The sequence below is a fragment of the Protopterus annectens genome, chromosome 17.part0 (assembly GCF_019279795.1).
Source record: "Protopterus annectens isolate FY-2018-M chromosome 17.part0, PAN1.0, whole genome shotgun sequence".
Lineage (NCBI taxonomy): Eukaryota > Metazoa > Chordata > Ceratodontiformes > Protopteridae > Protopterus > Protopterus annectens.
In genome coordinates this window covers 88,343,927-88,367,984 of record NC_056751.1, presented here as the reverse complement: position 1 = coordinate 88,367,984, position 24,058 = coordinate 88,343,927, and the positions used below count along the sequence as shown (strand labels likewise).

At 40.2% G+C, this 24,058-nt stretch overlaps 1 protein-coding gene across 1 annotated transcript in view; it reads left to right on the top strand.

Moving 5' to 3' along the window:
• Positions 1 to 23,492, top strand: part of TOMM5 (translocase of outer mitochondrial membrane 5) — a 34,138-nt gene extending 10,646 nt beyond the window's left edge. The window contains exon 2 of the mRNA XM_044059292.1: positions 22,440 to 23,492. Coding sequence (XP_043915227.1) covers positions 22,440 to 22,474 — 35 coding nt within the window. The 3' untranslated portion in view covers positions 22,475 to 23,492. The remainder of the gene's footprint in view (positions 1 to 22,439) is intronic.
• The last annotated feature ends 566 nt before the right edge of the window (positions 23,493 to 24,058 follow it).

The window sequence follows — 24,058 nt, the reverse complement described above, 5'->3', positions numbered from 1 at the left end:
TGACTGCCTCAAAGAAGTCGATCAGGTTCAGGAGGCATGATCTGCCTTTCACAAACCCGAACTGAGTGGGATCCAGAGATTGGAGGTTACCAATGTCTTTGTATGAGTTCCATGATGATACGTTCCATGGCTTTGCAGACCAGGCTCGTCCGGCTAATAGGTCTATAGTTCCCGGGATCAGAGGTGGCTCCCCCTTTGTGGAGTGGGATAACTGTTGCTGTGCGCCATTCAGTGGGCACAAAGCCTGATGCTAGGCTATTGAACATGGTGCTTAAGTGGGGAGCCAGTTCATTCTGAAGTTCGTGTAAAATGCAGCCTGGGATGTTGTCCGGTCCCATGGATGCTTTGTTTTTGGCTTTAGAGAGTGCAGCTTTCACCTGCGTAGTTGCGATTACAGGGACTCTGCATTTTCCTGTATAGATATGGGCCCTTTAGGGGGTGAGGGGGGGCCTATCTGCCAGGATGTTGGCAATATCATTTGGTTCTGTAATTTTCATGCCTTTGGTGCTGTAACTCAGAGCAGATCTGGGTGTTGCCATTGAGATTCTTGACATAGCTATAGAATGCTTTGTGGTTGTCCTTGGAATTAGTGGCAATTTTATTTTCGTAGCTAGCTTTGGAGGATCTTATAAAGTATCTCAGCTTCTTACTGAGGCTGACCAGGGAGCTCCTCCACTCATGGGATTTTACTCTCTCTTTTGCAACAGTTTCTTCCTTCTGTTGTACAGTTTGTTTATGGCAGGGGACCACCAGATTGGCTTCCTTATTTTGGAGGATAGCGTCTTGGTTCTGTTTGGGGTAGCACGATCCATGCACAGCTTCCGTTTTTTTGGAGGATAGTGTCTTGGTTCTGTTTGGGATAGCACGATCCATGCACTCATGTAGATGCTTATACAGCGCATTTGTGTAGGATTCCGCAGTTGTAACTGTATTGTCCATCTGCATGGGTGTCATGAAGTTCACTACTTCTGTCTTAAGAAGCATGAAGTTGGCTTTGGAGAAATTTCTTACTGTGGTTTCCTTAATGGGGGGGGGGGGTGGAGGTGGGATGTGGATATCGAAGGTGATTAGCTTATGGTCAGATCGGACCAACGAGGAGTTGACTTCAGGTGTGGAACATCGGTCACTCATGTTGGTAATGACTAGGCCTAGGATATTGTTGTTGCCCCTGGTGGGGGTGTGGATAAGTTGATCTAGGGCATTGGGAGTTTATGAATTCCAGAAAGCGTTGTGCTAAGGAGTTAGTACGTGTGTAGTTTTCCCAGTGAATGGTGGGGTAGTTGAAGTCGCCCATTATTAGGGTGTTTGGTTGAACCCTAATATTTTCCAGTACATCAAGAAAAGAGGAGTGGGAATCCTGGGGCATGGTGGTGGATCTGTAGGAAGCTACAATTTGGATTGCAGTTTTGCCAAGAGTTAGTTGCACTTGGATAAACTCGGATGCATTATGCTGAGCAACTAGCCTGGAGGTGTGGATATCCTTAATGAATATGGACACACCCCCACCTTTGGTGTTTTGGTCCAGGTTAGATGGCCGAAAAAGTGTGGCATGAGTTATAGCCTAGTAGTGCAGGGGTGCTCTCTGGAGCCTTGAACCAGGTCTGTCACTGCAAGATATCACTGCACGGATATCGATGTTCTCCATTTTAAGGAGTGCCTCGAGTGAGTGCATTTTGAAATTTAGATTTCTTGCATTGAATAGCATTACCCTCAGTTTTTGCTTACCTGTTCCTGTTATGGTGGTGAATTTGTTACTTGAACCGTGCCTAAAAAAGGCACTATAGGGGCAGCAAGAGCCTTTGCCAGTATCCGGAATCCTAGGGGCAACAGGTGCAGGCCATCTGTGGCAAAGCATCGTGGTCTGTCGACCATGTCATCCCAAGCAGACAGATACTGGATCCCCTTTGAATGGCACCAGAAGCTTAGCCAATTGTTGAAATCAATCATTTTGTCCTTGTACTGCGGTATAATTCTGGGCGATGGCAGAATGCTACTCAGGGCTAGGGTCCTACCTGCCTGGGCTACAAGATCGCAGAGCTCTTCCATGTCTCTCTTCATGTAGTCCAGGGAGGTACGTCTCTGGTCATTCACACCAACATGGACAATGACAGAGTCATATTTGTACTTGTTGTGGAGTGACCTGAGTGCGTGGGTTATGTGGCGGATCCTGGCACTCGACAGGCAGCTGACAGTAACCTTCTCCTTGTTTAGCCTGGTGAGTGGGACATCAGTGTGCCTGACTATAGAGTCACCTATGACTAGTGTGTTGGGTATATTGTTTTGCCTTATTGGCTGTGTTTGAGTGGCACACTGAATCTGTGGGCTGTGTGTCATTTGGGTTGTGTTGGGGGATGGAGGTTGCTTGTGTTTCTGCTTTGGAGGTCTCTCTTGGTTAGGCAGATTATTATTGAGAGCCTCCGCGAATGTTTTTGAGTTTCTATGTGTGGATTTTAGTGGTGTAGATGTAGTGAGACTATGTGATGAGTGTGGTGTGGTGCAAATGTTTACCTTCTCCTCATGACTGTCCGGTTCAGTCTTGGTTGGTGAGAGCTTTACCTCCAGTTTGGCTAGATAAGTGCATCTCTCATAGGTTGTAGTGTTGGGTGGTAGGAGGAGAGGGTTGTCTGTGTACATGAGGCAATTTCTACATTGCCTCAAGATGCCCAGATTCATCAGATAAGACGGGGCGGAACACTGGGAGCTGACCCTTGGACATGCCTGAATAAAAAAACTATTTTCCTCTAGATAAGTGAGGAAAGTGAGTACAAGAGCTGTTTTTCTCAACGCCAGTGAGAAAAGTAAGTACAAAAACTGTTTTCCTTTAGGTAATGAGGAAGAGTAATTAGTAGCTTATTTAGTGCTTACAAGTGCTGAGTATGAATAAGCAAATTTAAGTGCTAAAACTAAGAATCTGTATCTGCACTAGACGAGTTACAGGACAGAAACAAGTGCAAATGCAGGCTTTCAAATCAGAAAGTTGAGAGAGATGGAAGATTGCCCAAACGGCCAATAATTACAAATTCTGGGCCAGAACCACTCCTTATGTGGTAGACAGGTTACCTAATGCTTACCACTCCCACTGATAAGCTAGAAGGCTTCCCTCCAACACACAAAGGCTTGGGGGGCTCAGAAGCTTTCAAACAGTCCTGGATACAGCAAATCTGTATCTGGAACACTAGTTACAGGAAAGGTAGGAAACAGGCTTGCAGTTTTTTAGTAAAAACAATTCACATGCAGTGCAAGCTAGCACACTTGAGTATGTAGCAATATTAGACCACACAGTTTGAAAAATGCAATTAAATTAAAAAGGACTAAAATCAAGTGCAGAAAGGGTTTATTAGGTAGAATGCGGTAAAGAGATGGGACTGGGGGAGTGTCCTAGATCAAATCTACAGTGGGATGGGCACTGCAAAAGCCACCAAATTTAAATTACAAACCAAAAACAGGGAGGGGGGTGGAGAAGACAGTTTCAGCAGAGATTTGAGCAACCACTAATAGTATAAACTATAAAACCAAAAAAATATACTCAGCTCTGTATATTTGCAGATCAGACCAAGTAACAAACTCTATAATAAAGAAAACTATACTCAGCTCTGTATATTTGCAGGTAGTCTTGTAAGGCTCTCTCTCAGAACACAGGTTCCAATTTAAATGCAGACTGTTATTAATGGGTCAAATTAAGGGAACCTTGAGTTAGGTAACACACAAGCTATAAAAAACAGTTATATCAGCTGAAGACAAGGCAGAAAATGGAGGTGGGGGTGGGAAGATAGTTTCAGCAGAGATTTGAGCAACCACTAATAGTATAAACTATAAAACCAAAAAATATATACTCAGCTCTGTATATTTGCAGATCAGACTCTCGGAACAGTGAGACAACAGATATCTAAGCAACAAACTCTAGATGCTTGACAGGAGGCAGTATTAAGACCATTTATGAATGTGCTGAAGAGGAAGGGCCCTAAGATTGAACCCCGAGGGACTCCCAAGTGTAACAGGAAGGAGTGGGGATAGATCTTGCTTCCATTTCACAGCTTGCTCGCGGCTAGATAACTTTGAAACCAGTTAACAGCATCAGAGTTGATAATAAGATTATTCAGAATGGACAGTAACTTGATAATTTACGCCTTGCCAGTACTCGCCCTCGAGTTGTACTGCCTTTGTTTAGAAGGGCTGAGGCAGTCGAGCTTGGGGTGAATTTTTGGTTCCCTATCCAGTCATCTGTGCGGTCTTTGAAAGAGATGAGCAGTCTAATATGAAGATGTGGACAGAGCTGTGTGACTAGTATCTTTCTCTATTGCATTTTGTTCATCTACTGATGAAGATGTAGGTCCCTGGTTCTGGGATCTGTAGAACTGTTATACTTGTGGAGATGAGCTCTAGGGTATCTGTCTCAGGCAAGGCATAGATTTCTCCTCAAGAGTCTGTTAAGTAATAAAGGAACATTGCTTCTAGCATCCGTCAGTGACTCTGGGTCTTTGTCATTGATCTTCATAGTTAGGGACTTCTGGAGTCTTCCAACTCCTTTTGATGTTTCTATTGAGGCACATCTTGAATGTGTGTGTACTCTTAGATCTGGGTGTTATTCCCTTGGCAAGTAGCTGTGCTAAGTAAGTGTTCTGACTCCTGTTGTCCTATGATCAAAGGAGAATCTACCAGTGTTCCAAGGTCCCTAGCTGTTTTCATTTCCAGTTGGAGTATTGTTTATGCTGTATGTTGAGGGGAGGAATATTGCAGTTTTGCACTTAGTTTGAGCCCATTTTCAGTGCAACAGGTATTGGAGTGTAAATTCTTACTGAGGGGTTTGTGTGTCAGGTGAACTTTACAGTGGCTCCCAGTATGCAGTCCTTTGCGAGCTTAGTTAGCCAGAAGTCCTGGTATCCACTCTGGGGATCAGAAAAGTATATGCTGAAAACAAAGCCATAGGAAAAGCCACTGGTTGCCTTCATATGCTCTGATAAGAGGGAGAATGAAAATCATCCCAGCCTTTGCTTTTCAGGCTGTTTTGGGGTTAAATTGTACTTTTGAAGGCCTTGATCAGTGGTGTATCATATATAGCTAATTATAGAAAATTACTTTGTGGTACATGTTCTTCTAGTGTGTTTGATTTAGAAGACCTTATATAGGTTAGTACCACACATTATCAGTGTGTCTGTACTTCTGGCAAACTCTGAGGTGTCCAATAGTGTAAAAGGGTAAAAGAGGATAAATATGGTCTTTTGGGGGCTGTAGTTTTGAGTACAGAAGTATAATCTGCAGTAAAGAGAGAACAAAAAAATTTGTTATCTGCAGCCATCAGGAATTCTGTCACTTCATTGAAAGCTTAACAAAAAACGTGTAGGTTTGCATCTAGAAATGTATTTTATTCCTTTCTGGTAGTGGGTTCGTTGAGGAGCAAAGAACTTGGAATAGGAAAATCTTCCTGCACAAAAAGGCTGGTTACTAGTGGAGTCCCCCCCAGGACTCTGTGCTGGAGACAGTGCTGTTTGGCATCTACTTCTCTGAAGTTAGGGTTGTCGTCAAGGGCCTCTAGCTGACAAAGTTTGTAGACAGTTATAAGTTGGGAGCAATAATCCCCCCCCCCCCCCCCAAGATACTAATATCCTCCAATAGGGCCTAACACCATCTAATAATTGGTGCCATAGTCCTAGCATAAAACTTCATAATAAGTACTTCATAGCAATTTTTGGCAAGACAGCCCTGCAAATTGCTTCATTGATGATATACCCTTGATAGTATACCATGCAGTCAGGGACCATCATGTCTCTACTGTGGTGAGGAAGTCCTTCCATATGCAAAACCTTTAAGTAAAGTTTGGGCCTAGATGACACAGCAAGTCGTCATCCTGTTGTACTCTGCACTCATTAAACCTGTTACTGAGTACAGCACCCCCTTTGGTTTGTACCTCCACAGGCATATGCAGCAATTTTGAGCATCCACAGGGATTTTTCACTAAAAGAATACAAGGGGTAGAAAATAGTACTACACAGATCATCTCAAAGAATTGTCCCTGTATTCACTTTCCAACAGGTTGCTGAGAGGCAACCTATGCCTAGAATATAAAGCATCCTTGGATCCAATACTAATGGACTTGGTAGACATACTAACATCAAAAATACCTGATCTAGGGTCCCAAGCCTCACCAGTAAACCTAAATGGGTCATGCTGGAAGGACAGAGTTCTTCCCTGAATTTAATTAAGCAGACCCTGGACCACTGGATGGGGGAACCTATAAAATAGAATATCTAATATATATTAGAAGGTGGATGTCATACATGCCTGGGTTTATACAGCTTTTAAATGTAAATGAAGTAACTATGGAAAGTTGCATGTCGTGCAGTGCTGAGTGTAGTGGTCTGTCTAATCTCATGACGTTGGTCACACATCAGTGTCTTGTGTTCACATCATCATGACAACCCACAGACCTTCCATGAAGTGCCTCAAAGTTGAGGTGTTTCGGCCAATATTGTTCATCTTTTCAGTTGTGACTTAAGGATACAAATGTCTCTTTGCTAATAAAACAAAGATTGCTGTAGTGAGTCTCAAAAAGGAAGCTAGAGTAGTGGATATGTTGATGGTGTTGTCTGATATTTTTAAAATTTTATGTTTTGTGTTAAGCAGAAGAAGATTTTTATTTTATGAGGTGTGTGTGTGTAAGGTATCTATTTGAGATGCTTTGCATTGAGCCCTTTCCCTGTGAAAGGAGGCAGTACTGTTTCATTTCATTATGGTATAAATTAACTGGTGCAAGGAGCCCCTTGTATATTCAACAATAAATACACTTAAATATAGTAGGATTTATAAAACAACTTTGTTGTTGTGTTTTTTTTTTTTTGTTTTTGAGGCAGGTTAGGAAATGTACCGTGGAGATCTAGTTAGGTTGGCAGGCATCCCTAATATGTCTGCATGCCATTGTTTGCAAGGAAGAAGTTTAAAGCAAAATAAGATTAGAGCAGGAAAACTGAGGTAAAAAAAATAAATGCGCTGGTATGTTTGGTATAGAGCATGTTTAGGGCAGGGAGTTTAGAAGATGTGCATAGGAAAGGTAAGAGTGGATTAACTAACCTGTGCACTTAAAGCAATTGCATCCAATATTTTTAAATAAAAATAATGTAACTTACCTGTCTAAAGGAGTGCAGCAGTTTATAAATATACTATTCTAGACAGGCTCTGTGATTTGAGTGTTGAGCTAAAATGTGCTAGTTCTCTCTAGAATGTAAATGGTGTTTTACTGAACTGGTTGGCGCACTTTTCTGTTGTCAGTGGCTCATGTTTTAATCTGCAGTTGTTTTCCCGGTCCAGAAACGTTAAATCTTTGGAGTGTCAAGCAATTGCTGTCTAGCGCCAAGTCCCCTGTATCCCTACTCTGATTAGGGAATGCTTGCTGCTAAGTGCCTACTATGTTTGTATTTTTTCGGTTTTGGCTTAGGTTGCTGTTGCTAGTTCAGATGCCTGATAAACTGTCCAGATTTTTGCCTCCTATATTTTTGGTCTCTTTCCTTATAACTTGTGTTTTTCTGGCAAATAACTGGGAAGATCTGAGGGCTGAAGTTACTAAGGACATAAATGTAAGTTTCAGACTTCATATCCTTCAGAAGAATGTATTCTAGCAACTTTTAGGTTTATAATATCAACTTTTAAAATCTGTCCCTATTTTTGGGCCTTTGTTCCTCCATCATGTCAGGCTTTGTCCAGATTTCTTGCACTAAAAGGTCGAGAGGTGTGACTTTGAGTCAGTTATAAAAGTTCACCACCCGTAGTGGAGAACAAAGCACAGTTTTGGTACCTGAAAATAACGCATGTTTTTTTTTAATTTAAAGTCAATGTAGTTTTTAGGCTTTAATGGCCAGAAGGGGAAAGCCAGTGTAGATTTTCAGGCTTTAATGGCCAGAAGGGAAGCTGTGCCATCTTGCATAAGGAATAGCTTCACAGGAAGCTTTAGTTTACACCAGGAAATTAAATATTTCAAGGGTCAACATTTCCTTGTTTGGCCTTGAATGGAGTAATATGGTGCAGGTAACTGCCACTTTCATGTAGAATTGTAATCCCTGGCTGTACATTTGGTAGTCAAAGATGCTTAGTAAAGGAAGAAAACTGTTTTTCCTTGCATGATAGTCCCACACAAGCTATTGCTGAATACTGTAGTATAAAACTGTAGGAGACTATGGACTGAAAAATTTATCAACATGCTGAACGTTCCAAGGCTGTTTTTGGTTTTATGGTAATAGTCACGTTAATGCAGAGAATCATTATTGGGATGTATGCATTCTAGGATACACACTAAAGGAAAGGAGGATGTGTAGCCTTCTGCCCAAAGGTAAGGTGGTGGGGTAATGGTAAAACACACTAGTAAATAAAGGAGAGGGGAGGTAACCGTAGGACTTTTGGAGAGTCTGTATATGGCTTGTAAACTGGATCCCTCCTCATGGGATGGCAGATTTACTCCCTATGGGTATCTTCATAAGCCAGGTTATAAGAGCAGGATATTTTTGTAACCCTACATCTAGTGTGCTTCAGGCATCTAGGAGCAGACATTGCTAGAGAGAGTAGTTCTGCATGTGGCATCCTCTGATAGAATAATTTGAGAATTTTGGTTCAGAAAGTCAGTAGACATTTGAGAATACGTTGATCAGCAGTGTTTACCAAGTGTAACATTGTGCCAGTCACAGCAGTGCTTTTATCAATATAGGAAGCTTCCTGTCAGGGGCTGTTAATAACTACTTGTGTTTATTTAGCTAATTTGACAAAAATATATATGCTGCTTGTGTAAACCTCTAAAGTTTTGACTAAAAGATGTATTTTGGGACGGACATGGATTTGTTTTTACAGTGTAGTACTTATGCTCACTTAGTGACAACCTTACTTGCCATTTTTCTTTTACTGTTGGTGGCTTTAGTTTAGGAAAAGGAGTGCTGACTTGGAAATTTGGTGCTGCTTGTGCTTCTACTTTCTGAAGAGGCTGGGATGAGAATAAAGTGTGCTGCTTGTGTACACTTGGTGACAAATTACCTTCAAACGGAGAGTAATGCTTATTGCTTTTGGCTTCTGTTCTTTGGCTAAAGCATGGATAACTTCAGTCCTGCTGGGTTCACTCTTGTCATTCCTAGAAAGAGAAGAATACTTGCCAAGAGCCCTTGCTGACTACGCAAGCTTAGTCTGTGCCTCTGCTAATAGTGGGTGAATCTGCAATAGCCATCACAAACCTGGGGTCACCCATGTCTGACTCTTGCGTGTCAGACGTGGGAACTGTCTTTGCCAGAGTTGGGAGACATTCTGGCAGACCCTTCACAGGTGACAAAGGAAAGCCATTAAACTGGTTAGACAACCCTACTCTGATTCGGACTTCTTCCACAGAGACTCCTGTTTAGAAGAATGCAAAAGATTAAATATTATCTCAAGAAGTAAATACTAAAAAGGTGATTTTCTTAACCTTGACAAAGCATGCATTACAGGCTATGAATCCCGATATCCAGAAGCTTTTACAGGTGGGAATTTCCTGTGCAGAAATTCCTGAGGAAACTAGGTCTTGCTAGTCAGATTTTGACAGAGAAGGGAGCTTATTCTTCAAGTTGTGAAATCCAGCTTTCTGGCTCTCTGATGAAAAGGCAATTTATTTTCGTCATGCAGAGGAATTTTCTTTTAATCGGACTATTCTTTTAATCGGACTATAGCCAGAATGAATGAGCCTGTTTGTGGGAACAGATGGAGGTTCCTCCAATTAAGTCTGAGTAATGCTGTGAGAGGTCTACTTTGTGTAGGTTGCTGCACTGTATTACACACTATCCACGTGTATGTAGTTAACCTTCAAAGGTGAAGGTATAGCGTGTTCTTTGTGCAGGATTTCTTGTGGAGCATAGTTTGCTCAGAAATGTGTGTATGCAATTTATATTTGTATATTTTGTTTTCATTTTACTTAGAAGTGAAAGTACTTTACAGAGCTCAACCCACAGAAGGGACAATCTGATGCAGGCTTGTGTACATCTTGAGACTGATCACAAGCAGACTTGATTCTTGTTTATAGTTGTATGTTCTGACATTCCATACTAATGCACCTCCCCAGTGTATTGTTAGATTCACCCATTCACAGTATTGGATGCAAACAATAAGTAGGAGACAACAGAAAGGAGAGTCATGGAAAGATGTATTGGTTTGAGGTGATGGCAGGTTTTAATGCAGATCCAAGAAAAAGGATGACCGCAAATAAGCGGTTCTGCATACAGACTGGTATGCTTTCTTAGAATAGTCAAAACTAAATTGAAGTGATTTATAAGTTTCAAATATCCTTTGTGTGTGTTCTACCTTTTGTGGGGAGGGGGGTACTAAATGTTAATAAGAACTGAAACTGAAATTCTGAAGCAGCGATTAATGTGTTACAGCAGGCTTATTGGTACTGTAACAGTAATTCAAAGCTAAGACAGTATAGCTGTTCCCCTGAGTTTTATTAGTATGTATTAGTACAACCACCAATGGTTTTCTTTCAGTGGAGTAATGCAAAACAGTAAGCTGATATTTCAGAGGAACTGTCTGGTGATTGCTGCTTCAGAATTTACTGTACCAGTAGGTAGAATACCACACCCTCTTTGGCACTGGTAACTCACTGAAAAGTCCTAATCATCCTTCAGATGAGACATTAAATCAAGGCTCAATACACCTGAGTTGGTGCTTTTCCAAAAACACAAGCTAGTTGATTGTCAGCTATACTAAAACTGTCTGTGTATTATATTTTAATAAAACCCTTGGGGTATGAAAACTTCAAGTTTTTTTTTCCTTTAATTACTGTACTGTTAGTAAATTAAAAATTTTAGCAGCAAGTACCTTCAGTGTTGTTACTTTTTTGTAACCGTAGCTATGCAGGAAAAAGTGGGAGATAGGAAGGGCAGACCTGACTAAGAATGAATACTGATTGGCCAACAAAGATGTTAAGAAAGTAGTTGCAATAAAAAGGAGGAAGGCATTGGGGATGTTCTGCCAGCTTCTGAAAAAGTGCTTCGTCAGGGGGTACAAAGAAATGTTATCTGTGATAATTGCAAGGTAGATTAAGATAAGTCATTGGACACTGTTTATAATAGATGGCCGCAACAATGTGCACACCAGTCCACAGGACATTAAAGGCAGATGAAAACAGTATTTCAGCAGCTTTTGAATGAAGGAAACCCCACAGAAGTTGTATTGTTCCATACACAGCTACAGTAAAAAAAAAAAAAAAAAAAAAAATCCCAACCTAAATGAAGTAGGAGCAGCTATAAAGAAAATGGAACTCTACCGTATTTCTTCGTAACTAAGACCTAACCAGAGAATAAGGCCTAGCATGGTTTTCCAGGGTGGTCATGATACAAGCCCTACCCCAAAAATAAGCCCCAGTTAAGATAAACAACGCACGACGGACGTGTTCAATTATAAAATAATATTATTGACACCCATTGACTGAGGTTATTGTACTGTGCTCGCCATTTTCGGACACCCAACTTCTCTTTGCAGAAAGTCATAAGATTCTTTCCCTGGGAGTCCTCCACGATTCTTACTGTAATCCTAATCATCACTCGCTTGACAGCTGAGATCCTTGGCCCATAAATACTGGCAGGTGCACTTTGATCGGTCAAAGTGCAGACAACTTGCATAAAGCAAAACCCCACCTCTAATCATTAGTAAGGGCAAGAAATATGTGAACATGTTTCAGACATATTTTCCGTTTCAAGAATGTAAAAGCCTGGTGCACACAAGCAGTTATAAGGAAGTGGGTTGATGTAATGCTGCCGCTTGTTTTGCGAGGTGGCAAAAGAGGTCTGCTAGTCTGGGATTCAGCCAACACTCACCGCGGTAAAGACATGAAGAAATTCCTTGCACGCAGAAGAGTAGATCAAGTAATGATTCCCACAGGAATGACTGCTTATCTCCAGACTCTTGATATTGCACATGGAACTCATGACTACATTGAAAATAGAATGGAGAGAAATCGGCATGGAAACTTTGTGAAGCCTAGCCTGCAGGAGGTCATGACTTGGGTGAAAAATTTGTGGGATAAAATCACTGACTGTTGTTGCCAATGCACTACGAGCAGGCTACTTGGACAAGCAGTGCTCATTTAAGAAGAGCTCTATTGCTAGGCATGACAGATTGGGGCCAATGGTTCTACATGAAATGGAGTCGCAAGAAATTCAGACCGGAATTCAGGAGTTGGAGACGTATGACAATGTTCCAGAAGAAGATGACATTACTGTATTTGAATAACTTTTCCATTAACGGGGCAACAGAATGGATTGCTTCTGCTTTCAGTTTTATTCCCCTCCTCCAATATACATGTATTGAGATTTTTCTGCACTTTCTGTTTAAGCATGAAATATTGCACTGTGAAAGCGAAGGTGTAGATATTCTGAAGTTGAAATGTTTGTTGCACTGTTTATGTAGAATTCTTTCACAACTATTAACACGTTACTTAGAACTGTTGCCCACTAACAGAAAAGTTCCAAATAAATGTCAATTTGTGTACATGAATAAATTGTACGGGGGGGGGGGGGTAGATAAGGCATCCATTGATAGTAAACTAGGGTTGCCACCTTTCTACTGTGCCTTTTCCTGACAAGCCCTGCCCCCATGCACAATCAAGCCACACCCATTCCCTTTAATAGTCACGCCCCTTTACTCTAGCACCCTTTAGCACAAGCATCCAATACAAATCATGTAGTCATTATATATTCACTGTAACATCAAACGAACTAAGCCTTGGTATAGACGGTATACCCTAGAAAACACAGATAAAGGTAAACAGTGATGACAAGCTATACAAAAAGCTACATTTAAGCCTCACTATAATTTGAAGACTGTACACCCTAGACATAGACACCCTAGGAAGAAACACAGGTCAAGGTAAACATCACAGTGATGACAGACTCGAAAAGACAGTTCTACAGTCCAAGCATCTTATACAAATCATATAGTCATTATATATTCACTGTAACCAAGTCCAAAACCAGATTAAAGACTAAAAACATTGCAGTAAAAACAGCCTTGGTATAGAAAATGCAGATCAAGGTAAACATAAGTGATGACAAACTAGAGAAATGATAGTTCTACAATCATAGCAAGAACCCTCCGTCAGTATACATTCACTATCAAAGTGCACCCAAATGAAAAATAAACCAAAGTGCACCCACATGAAAAAATAGCTACACTAACTGCAGTTAAAAACAGCCAAACAAACCCTTCCTATATATCTCTGCAGACAGTATCCTAGAAACTACAGATAAAGAATAAGGTAGATGTGGTGATTACAAACTAGAAATTGTGGGGAGAGGTGATTTTGAAGAGAAGGGACATCTAAATGAGGTTGAACTAGAATCTGAGGGCTGCAGCCACTTGTTTCAGATTGTTAGGGTGTGATAGAGAAATGCCAATGAAGCTGAAAAGATTAGGTGTACAAAACAGTGGTGTAACCACTACTTCTGTATACTACAAAAACCTGGGCAGTAAAAGCAGAGCAGTTGAGAAAGCTAGAGGTGATGACTATGAAAGTGCTAGAAACAGGTGGTGGGATATGTACTGTTGGACAGACAAGTGATATTAGAGCAGAAGCCACCATGATTCTACTTAGTTTGGTCAAATAGAACAGATTACAATATTTTGGGTATATGTGCAGGAAAACAGAATGCAGTTTGGTATAGATTTGGGCAGTGTGGGAAGGAGGCAAGAGGAAACTTAGATGACTTGTGTTGGTGAAGACCTGTGACAATCTAGCATGACTGCTGAAGTTAGGAGATTGGCACTTTGGCACTGAATTGGGAGAGGTGGTGATGGCTCAACACCCAACCTTGTGTAGAAAATGGGAGTGGGGGTGGAGGAAAATAAATCTTTGTAGCACTGAAATTGAATGGGCAGAATGAGTCTTTCATAAAATTTTATAATTGAGTATTCATTCGCATACAAGCACAATTTGTGTGCAGACATGGGTATTCTGAAAGCATAAAAATACATGCCTGTTCATTTAATCTGATTACATACATATATGCCTGTTCCTTTAATCTGTGAATGCATACAGTTGGCATCCTTATTTCATCTTGGTATTCAATAGTGGTGCTATTCATAATGCATCCAGGCTGTGACTTAGCTGGCTTAAAAAAATCAAGGTTAAGATTGTAATAACTATTACAGTTTTTGTAATCAAAACTACAATTGTCCAACTAGGTGGGCTACATGAGGCTCTAAAAAAAAAAAAAAAAAACCTGCAAAGGCATCCGAGTCCTCCAAAGCAGACACCCAAAAAACCTGTACCTCCCGTCACAAACAAGACCACACATAAAACACAAAATCAGTGTGCCACCCAATCATAGTCCTTAAGGCGAAATAGCATGCCTAACACACTAGTAATAGGTGCCTCTATAGTCAGGCACACTGACGTCCCACTCACTAGGCTGGACAAGGAGAAGGTTACCTGTCTGGAGCCAGAATCCACCACATAACACAAGCATGCAGGTCACTCCAGAACAAGTACAAATGTGACTCTCATTGTTCATGTTGGTGTGAATGACCTGAGACGTACCTCCCCGTACTACATGAGAAAAGAGACATGGAAGAGCTCTCTGACGTAGCCCAGGTGGGTATGACCCAGAGTAGCATCCTGCCCTCACCAAGAATGATACTGCAGTATAAAGAAATATTGATCAATTTCAACAATTGACTAAGCTTCTGGTGTCATTCAAAGGGGATCCAGTGTCTGTCAGCTTGGGACGACATGCTCGACAAGCCTCGTTGCTTCGTAAGAGACGGCTTGCACCTGTCACCCCTAGGCTTTCGAATACTGGCCAAGGCTCTTGCTGCCCCCATAGTGCCTTTTTTAGGCAAGGCTAGTGGCGCAGCATGATACTTCCGAGATCATCCATGTGCAACTATCAGGCAAATCTGCAGTGCAAATTGTGGCCTGCTACAGATCACCCTCCATGTCCCAGGACCACCACTCTGCCTTTCTGGAGACACTGGAAAACATGAAGGCCCTACCGAACACCCTGATATTGGGTGATTTCAATTACCCTACCATTAACTGGGAAAACTACTCCAGTACAAACTCCCAGGTCCAGTGCTTCCTGGAATTTATCAACTCAAATGCCCTGGATCAGCAGGTGAAAACCTATTGGACCTGGTAATCACCAACATGGGCGACAGGTGTTCCACACCAGAGGTCAACCCGTCACTGGTTAGATCAGACCATAAACTAATCACTCTAGATGTCCATACCACACCACCACATCCAACCAAGGAAACCACAGTGAAAAACTTTTCTGTAGCAGACTTAACCTACCTTAAGACAGAGGTGGTAAGTTTCACAGCCCCCAGGCTAAAGGATAACTGTGTCCAAGATGCAGGAACCTTTACAAATGCACAAGGATGCATGGATCGTGCCATCCCTAGCAAAACCAAGACTCCCTCCCCTAAGAAAAGGAAACCAGTCTGGCTGACCCCTGCCATACACAGGCTATACAATAGGAGGAGGAAAATACTTCAGGAAAAAAAGCAAATCCCAAGAAGGAAAGACATCCCTGATCAGTATCAGTAAGAAACTAAAGTCCCTCGTAAAATCCTCCAAGGCTAACTTCTAAAGAAAAATAGCCAAGAATTCAAAAGATAACCACAAAGCCTTCTTTAGCTATGTTAAGAATCTAAGTGGCAACTCGCAGATATGCTCTGGTTAGTGCAAAATGGCACAAAATATACTGAACCCACTGATATTGCCAACATCCTGGCAGATAGATTAATTGCAGACTCCCCCCCCCCCCCCCCAAAAGGGCCCACAACAATACCGGAAAAGTGTAGTGTCCTGGAAATCACAGACGCATAGGTGAAAACAGCCCTTTCAAAAGCACATAGTCATTTGGGCCAGATGGTGTCCCAGGCTGCGTCTTGCACGAACTACAGGATGAACTATCCCCCCACGTAAACACACTGTTCAACCTCGGCCTCTCCACAGGCTACATGCTGATAGAGTGGCACACTGCAATGGTTATTCTGCTCCACAAAGGAGGGGCCACAACTGGCCCTGGTAACTATTGCCCCATAAGCCTGACTAGCCTGGTCTGCAAGGCTATGGAGCGTATCATCATGGAACTCGTTAAAAAAGACATTGGGACCCTCCAAACACTTGACCTGACCCAGTTCAGCTTTAAGGGCAGATCATGCCTACTAAACCTGGTTGACTTCAAGACAGTCACCAAGGCCATAGATGGGGAAAGGTAGTTCACACAGCCTACCTTGACCTCGCCAAGGCTTTTGACACCATTCCCCACTCGGGAATTATAGAAAAACTCACCAGCCTGAACATAAACCCCTACGTCACAAGATGAGTTGCCAACTGGCTTGCAGACAAAACTCACATGGTAAGAATAGCTGGCTCCGGGTCCGACTCTAAACCAGTCACAGGTGGTGTCCCACAAGGCTCGGTCTTGGGACCCCTACTGTTCGGCATATACTTCTCAGAAGTACAGGCAAACACAGGAGGACTATGGCTAACCAAGTTCGCCGATGACTGTAAACTGGGAGCCATAATTGACTCTCCGCTGACACGGACATTCTCCAAAAGGGCCTTACTGAGACGGACACCTGGTGTCAAAGTCATGGTCTCGAGCTAAATGCCAAAAAATGCATAGTCATACCATTTGGAAAAAACAAAACGCCCATGAATTACCACATAGGTGGCAGCCTCCTTAATACAGAAGAGGTAATGAGATCTGGGGATCCAGGTAGATAGTACTCTCTCCTTTGACAATCCTATTGCCAAAGTAGTTGGGAAATCCTTCTATGTAGCCCATCTAATTACTAAAGGGTTTGCATCTAGAATCTACTCGTCACTCATCAGACCCATCGTAGAGTACAATGCCCCGTTTGGGATGTACCTCACAAGACACTTCCAACAGCTGGAAAGACCACAAAAGTACCTCACCAAGAGAATTACTGGTCTCAAACATATGTCCTATACAGCCTGACTGGAAAAACTCCAGCTGTACTCTGGCATATCGCTTACTTAGAGGTGATCTCTGCCTGATTTATAAAGCCATGTCCAAATCAGAATTGATGGGATATGCTCCACCTAAAGATATCCAAGTCACTGCGAGCCACTCGCTCTAGTGAGCTAAACCTCACCACAACAATAAATAGAACATGCTGGTGGGATAGATTCCTATCACAGAGACTCCCCATGCTTTGGAACAAAATTTATAACTACATTAGGCAGAGCCCCTCAATAACACTCTTCAAGAGAAACCTTGACGAGTGGCTGGGTAACAGAAAATACACCCCTAGGATCACTTCATTGGGACTTCTTGACAGAGGCTCGGTTAATAATCAATGGGGTGGCGAAAGCTGACACACTGGCTAGGCTTATAAATGCCCTCTGGCAAATAGCCTAGTACCTACCTATGTTGTGTCTTTCGGCTTTTCCCGGTTAGGGGTCGCCACAGCGGAACTCCGGTCCACTAATGATTGGCAGTAGATTTTTATGTGCAGAGTTGCCAGCTCTGACGCACAACCTTCAACGAAGGTACTCCCATTCACGCATGTCTCCACACAGAAGACGCTTTTAGCTGAGAATCGAACAGGACAATGTCTTACTGTGAGGCGACAACGCTACCTACCTATGAACCTATAAAATCCAAGGATGACACCACGGGGTAGAACCGAAACTTGAATATGTCCAAAGATAAAAGTGAAAAGATGTGAGCGCTTTTGCGTTCAATAAACAAATGCTTCATCAGACAATTTAACAGCCAGGCTTATGCCATATTTAAATGCAATTTCAGCCAATGACAAACCACCATTAATTAACTATTTAGTGGCCTTTACCAAACATTTTAAAAAAGTGTGTGTGTGTGTGTGTGTGTGTGTGTGTGTGTGTGTGTGTGTGTGTGTGTGTGTATGTATGTATGTATGTATGTATATATATATATATATATATATATATATATATATATATATATATATATATATATATATATATATATATATATATATATATATATATATATATATGATACAATCCAATAAGTGCCGTAGTGGAGTAAATGCTCCTCCGTTAAAAGCAACAACAATAATCTTAATAAAACTCAGTAGCGGAGTGAGCAAACCATGGAAAAAGTCAAACAACGATATCATATATCTTGAGCACTGAAGCAGTCTATTAAAAGTATTGCCAAAAAGCAGTCGAAAAGTTCAAACTCCTTTATTCCAAAACATAGACAGGATCCAAATAAAATGGTAAGCGCTTTCACCTTTGGGCTTCGTCAGACCATATAACATCTCAAAATACAATAGCATTTAAATAGTAATATTAGGCGGGAATCTATAGAGTCAAATCAAATCTTAAAGTGCTAGGTGTCTATTTCTCAAAGATGGCATTTTAAAAGATGTATATGAGTACACTACCAAAGGAACAGTAATTACTTATAAACTATATATACAATAGAATTCATTCATCAATATATACAAAAAACATAGACAGTGCCTTTTCATTAATAAAAATGTCTAAAAAATGAAAATAGAAAATATATATAAATAATATATATACAGAATGGCAAACTATTTAATCCATCTAATAATACATCTGTACATATGCAAAATGTATAAAACCTGCATTAGTTCCCATAAGAACTATATGACATATTTAAAAACTCATTAAACAATGAATAATGTATGTATGAAATATAAAAAACACTTGTAGATATATGGGAAATACATATATACATGTGAGAGTGTATATAAAAAAACTAACACTCATAGAATAAAGTATAAATCATAAAGTGTTAGTTATCTACGTAACCTACGTGATTTGAGAAAAGGTTTAATAGAAACAGAAGAATTAAGACCTGGGGGGATGTCAGATCTAAGCCTCATGATCCATGTGGCTTCCCTGGTCTCAGTAAAAGTCCTAATATCCCCTCCTCTAGGACCCATTACTATCTGTTCTATTATGCAAAACTCAAAAGAATGTGAACCACCTCCTACCATAATATGTTTCGCTAATGCATTAGTTGTAGTACCAGTTCTTATATTATAAAGATGTTCACGTATCCGTTCTTTCAACATTCTATTGGTTTTTCCTATGTAGTACGCTTCACATCCCTCGCAAGTAGCTAAGTAGACAATGTCTTTAGCTTCACAATCCCCATTAACCTTAAACTCATATATCTTGTTGGTTACAGGATGAGTGAAAGTGTTCATGGGGTTAATGTACCTACAATAATTACATCTATTACACCTATAAGTCCCAAAACTAAAGATAGGGGCTGCCTGTTCTTTCGGGTAACATAAAAGCCTCTTTAAATTCTTCTTGTTTTTATAAATAAATCTTGGATTTTCACCAACTATCCCTTTTATCATGTTATCTGCTGTTAAAATACGCCAATGAGTTCTAATAATATCTTTAATTGCACCCACATCAGAGGTATAGAAAATGGGATATACTATGCCATTATTCATATTCTCAGGTGCATTATCATTAAATCTCACTAATCCATTACTCATAGTATTCTCAGTTGTATCCATAAAATAAGGTGCAGCACGATTCTTTCTAAGTGTGGCTATATCCTTAGTCCCTTTCACGATATCATGAGTTGTATAGCCTCGTTCTAGTAACCTATTACCCAAATTATTAATTTCATTCTCAAATCCGATATCACTGGGATTATATCTTGAAATGCGAATAGCTTGTCCTTTAACTATATTATTATAGATATAGCCAGGGTGCATACTTAATCTATGTAATAGAGTATTCTTATGACAGGCCTTCCTAAAGACTCCTGTATTCACCAGCCCATTTGGTAGCTTCTCAACAAAAATATCCAAGAAGGGAATAATTAAGGGTGAAAACTCATATGTAAACTTAAGATAGCTAGTATAGGAATTAAGTTGGGAAACAAAAACTTCTAAGTCCGTGGATGTACCTGTCCATAAAAGGAACAGGTCATCCACAAACCTCCTATAGAACGGGACATGTAACTTAAAAAGATCAGTTTCAAACAGGAAACTTCGTTCCCATTCAGCCATAAAGAGGTTGGCGTAGCTATTGGCACATGAATATATATATATGTGTGTGTGTGTGTGTGTGTGTGTAATATATATATATATATATATATATATATATATATATATATATATATATATATATGTAATATTATGACAATATATCATTTACTGACTAAATTATATCCATAGAAATCCTAAATAAATGAAAACTTTGCAAGAAACCTAATTCTAAACCAAAAATTTAAACTATTATGTGCTTTTAAAACATAGTACATTGGTCTCCTCCTCCTTTTACTTATTGCATAAAGATGTTCCCTCGCCCTTTCATGTAGTGTTCTGTTCCTGCTTTTATGTAGGAAAAATGAACATTTACAACAGGAAGTTAGAGACACCAAGTCACGTGACTTGCAATCTGCATAATGATGGAACTTGTAATCTTCTGTGTTGGATGCAGGAAGGTGTCACTGTTCATCATATATATATATACAATGATTACATACCCTACAAGGAAATGTACCCATGCGACTAGATTGTAATTTTTATGGCACAACAGTCTTTTCAGTGATTTGGTGTTCTTGTATGCATATTTAGGCGTAAGGCCTACAATATTGCTAATTTTTGCATCAATAGTTAAAATACTCCAGTTCTTGATTTATAATTTCATGTATTATTATTATTATTATTATTATTATTATTATTATTATTATTATTATAGGAAATGGGGACCCGTATAGCAGAACAATAAATTTTCTGTCTGGTTGCAGGTAACATATTATTAGCACCCTTCTTAAAGGGCTTGCCTCTATTGAATCTGTCAATGAAATCTGCATTCCTTAACCTTGTGGTTTGATTCTCTTTATATCCCCTCCATGAAAAATCAGTTTCTAGTTCTCCAAGGGCTGCTCTACACTTGAGGTAGTTGATGACAAACCGCAATTAAATGTGTAGCATTTTGTACTTTTCATCCCTTGAAAGGCAATAAGCCGACGTACCAGGATGGATTAAACTGGTGAAACTCTTCTTCGTTTTTTTTTTTTTTTTCTGAGAAAGGAAGAATTTGGTACCAGATGAGTGAAGCCTACACCGGTGCTACAGTGTGGTAGTAGTGTCAGTCTTGAAGGTCAGACTAAGAAGATTTGTGGGCAGAGAAAAAGGGGTACAACATGCAGCCAAAGTTATAGAACCTGCTAGTAAAGCTAACAGAATGGCACAGTAAATTTAGTACAACTTTTTGATGTTTACACACACAACCTGATATTGCTGGCATGAAGACGTTTTGACATGTAATGTGTAGATGTTCACAATGAACCAGGAAATGGTCAGATGCACCCTTCTGAGTACCATATGGAATATGATGATGATGATCTTATGATTGAAGACTTCCTGAATCATCCAAACAGGATGAAATTGAGTTGAAAATATAATTTTGGCAAAAACGCATCTCAAAAACATTATCGCCACTAGGTTGGTGTTCAACCTCCTGGAAATATCAAAAGTGACACACAAGGCTTATCTTGAGGCTAGAGGGTTTGAAAAATGTAGCAGAAACTGACTTCTAAAAGTTTTACCAACAAGCATCAAAATGTTTGTCCTGTTAGCCATCATCTGTCAAAGGCAGTAGAAATTGCAAAAGTATGGAACTCTGATCTGTACAGACCTTTCAACTTCTTAGCTCAAACAATGTGGACATAGCCTTAAATAACGTGGGGCAAAGACCCCCAAAATAGGGACAGCTTGTAAATGTTGCTCTTATAAACTTAGAAAGCTGCTAAAATTAACAGATCTGTGTTGGTGTGATTTTGTCTAAAGGATATGAAGTCTGAAACTGGTGTGTATTACTTTGTGACATCACTCCTCGTTGATTTGTCAGAAAAATACAAATGTTATGAGCAATCGTCCAAAAACTATGAGGCAAAATCTGGACATTCTGTATATTAATATGTCTGGCCGCTCAGTGATACTTTAGCTCAGTTTATAACGGGTATGCTAGTTGGGCTGTCCAAATAGCATGCTCATTTTTGAACAACCGCAGCCCATCATTGTATAATTTGCTGTGTGAATTTTTTGAAAGTCAGTTTTTTGCTGTTTTATGACTGCAGCCTGTTTTGCATCCTTGTGTACCCCTTAGTTTGCATTCAAAACGCAGTACATTTACGTTAATGAACTGAACAGCTGGAAATCAGAGGACTGGAACTAAGCAAAGAATACTGCAAAATGAACTTTTCCTTCTGAAAGTTTGGCAGAATAAAATAGTTTACTCTTGTGGAGGTGAATTGTTCTGATGGAATTCAAAACAATATTGTAATAAACTGTTCTGGTGGTTTCAGGGGATAAAGCTTACAGTCTAGCAGGACCTTTTCTGATTAACATAATTTACTTTGTGCTTATGCCATTAATGCCATTAAATAAACATTTTTTTACTTTTTCTTTTCCCCTAGCACCATTCATTCTGAAGAAATTGGATAGCATATGACGAGCAGAAGGTGTTTAAAGATGCATGTTTTGGAGAATTGAAATAGACTGCTTGCTGGAACCCAGCAGTAACTGAAGTCAAGGAACAGATTTTTGAAACTTTGTGAAAACAACGTTTAAAAGGGCTAAATCAACTGGATGAGTTTTGTAAAGTGCAATGTTTTTTTTTTTCAACAGAGAATTAGGAAAGTTTCTTCCATTTCCAAAAATGACACTAGCTCTAACAGACTTTCCTTGCACTGGACTGCAGACCACATTTTTTCTGTACATTGCCTATAGTTTAATACTGTATGCAAGCCAGTTTACTGGTATTAAAGAAAACTTCATTTAAATCCTTTAACTAGTGTTTAGTTCAGAAAAATAGACCCCCTTATTTCCTCCAGAACTCTTGAAACAAATCCATTGTGTTTAGTTGGACTTAACTGATTATGTACTTGAGTTTTTTTAATTTAACACCTACTGTCAGTAGTACCATATGTCAGGAGTTTGTGATCCCTTGATGCATATTGAGTTATTCTGGGGACTTGCATTCACCTAGTGTGTGCCATACAGAACTCCATAGGACATTTCTGTTAAAAGTGAATATTTTGTATTGGCTTTCTTACTTCCCTTTGGAGGCAAGAGAAAATCCTAGGAACTTTATGCCTCTGGAGTAATTGTTTAGACTCCCCAGTAACCTTAAGAGAATCTGTACACTTACTGTTGAACACCAACATTACTTTCACTGACAGATAAATTGATAAGCACGTACAGTTACTGGAACTTTAGCTCTTGTTCTGGCCCTAATAAAGAAAACTGTTCTAGTCAAGTCACCACACTTCACAACTGTAGATGAAATGACTATGGTGAAAGTTCTGGTAATGATAACGTACAGTGAAGGCTAAAAAGTGTGGAAACTATAACCCCAGGGACAGCATTAGACAAGCACAGTGGGAATGCCTGTGGAGGTGTTTGTACTTTCCTTTCCAAAAAAAATGGCTATATTTAAAAAGAATAAAACAAATCTACAATCACTGCTACATTGTCTTGGCTTTTTGGTTATATTTGAGTTGAATAAAAAATGTTTACATTGTCTCCATTTTTTTCCACTCCTTGGTTTGAACAGAACTCAATGTAGCGTCCCCCTGGTATCGGAACAGAACTCAATGTAGCGTCCCCCTGGTATCAGATCTTGGGGATTTGATGATTTCTGTAATGCTCCTTTTGTTGCTTTTTTAAAGTTGATTCTAGCTTCTCCTAACCATCCTTCCCCAGCAGTTGAAACCTCTCTAGCTTGGATATGAGTTGAGTAGGATATCCCCACATACTGTCCTTGCATCAGTTTCAGAAAACCAAATAACTTTTCACTGGATATCCTTGGATGTCCCATAACGTTATCTGAGATGGAGCAGAATAGTACCACCTCAAGCTAGGTCCTGATAGACCTTTGTCTCTGTCTCAAGGTTTTGTAACTTTGGAGTCCTTATCTCCACCTGTACCTCCTCTTATTCAGCTAATTCAAGGCTCACGTCATAAGTCTTGTGTTTCTCTAGGTGTGCGTCAGTCTCTTACACTCATGTAAATGCTGCTTCAGCCTCAAGCAAGG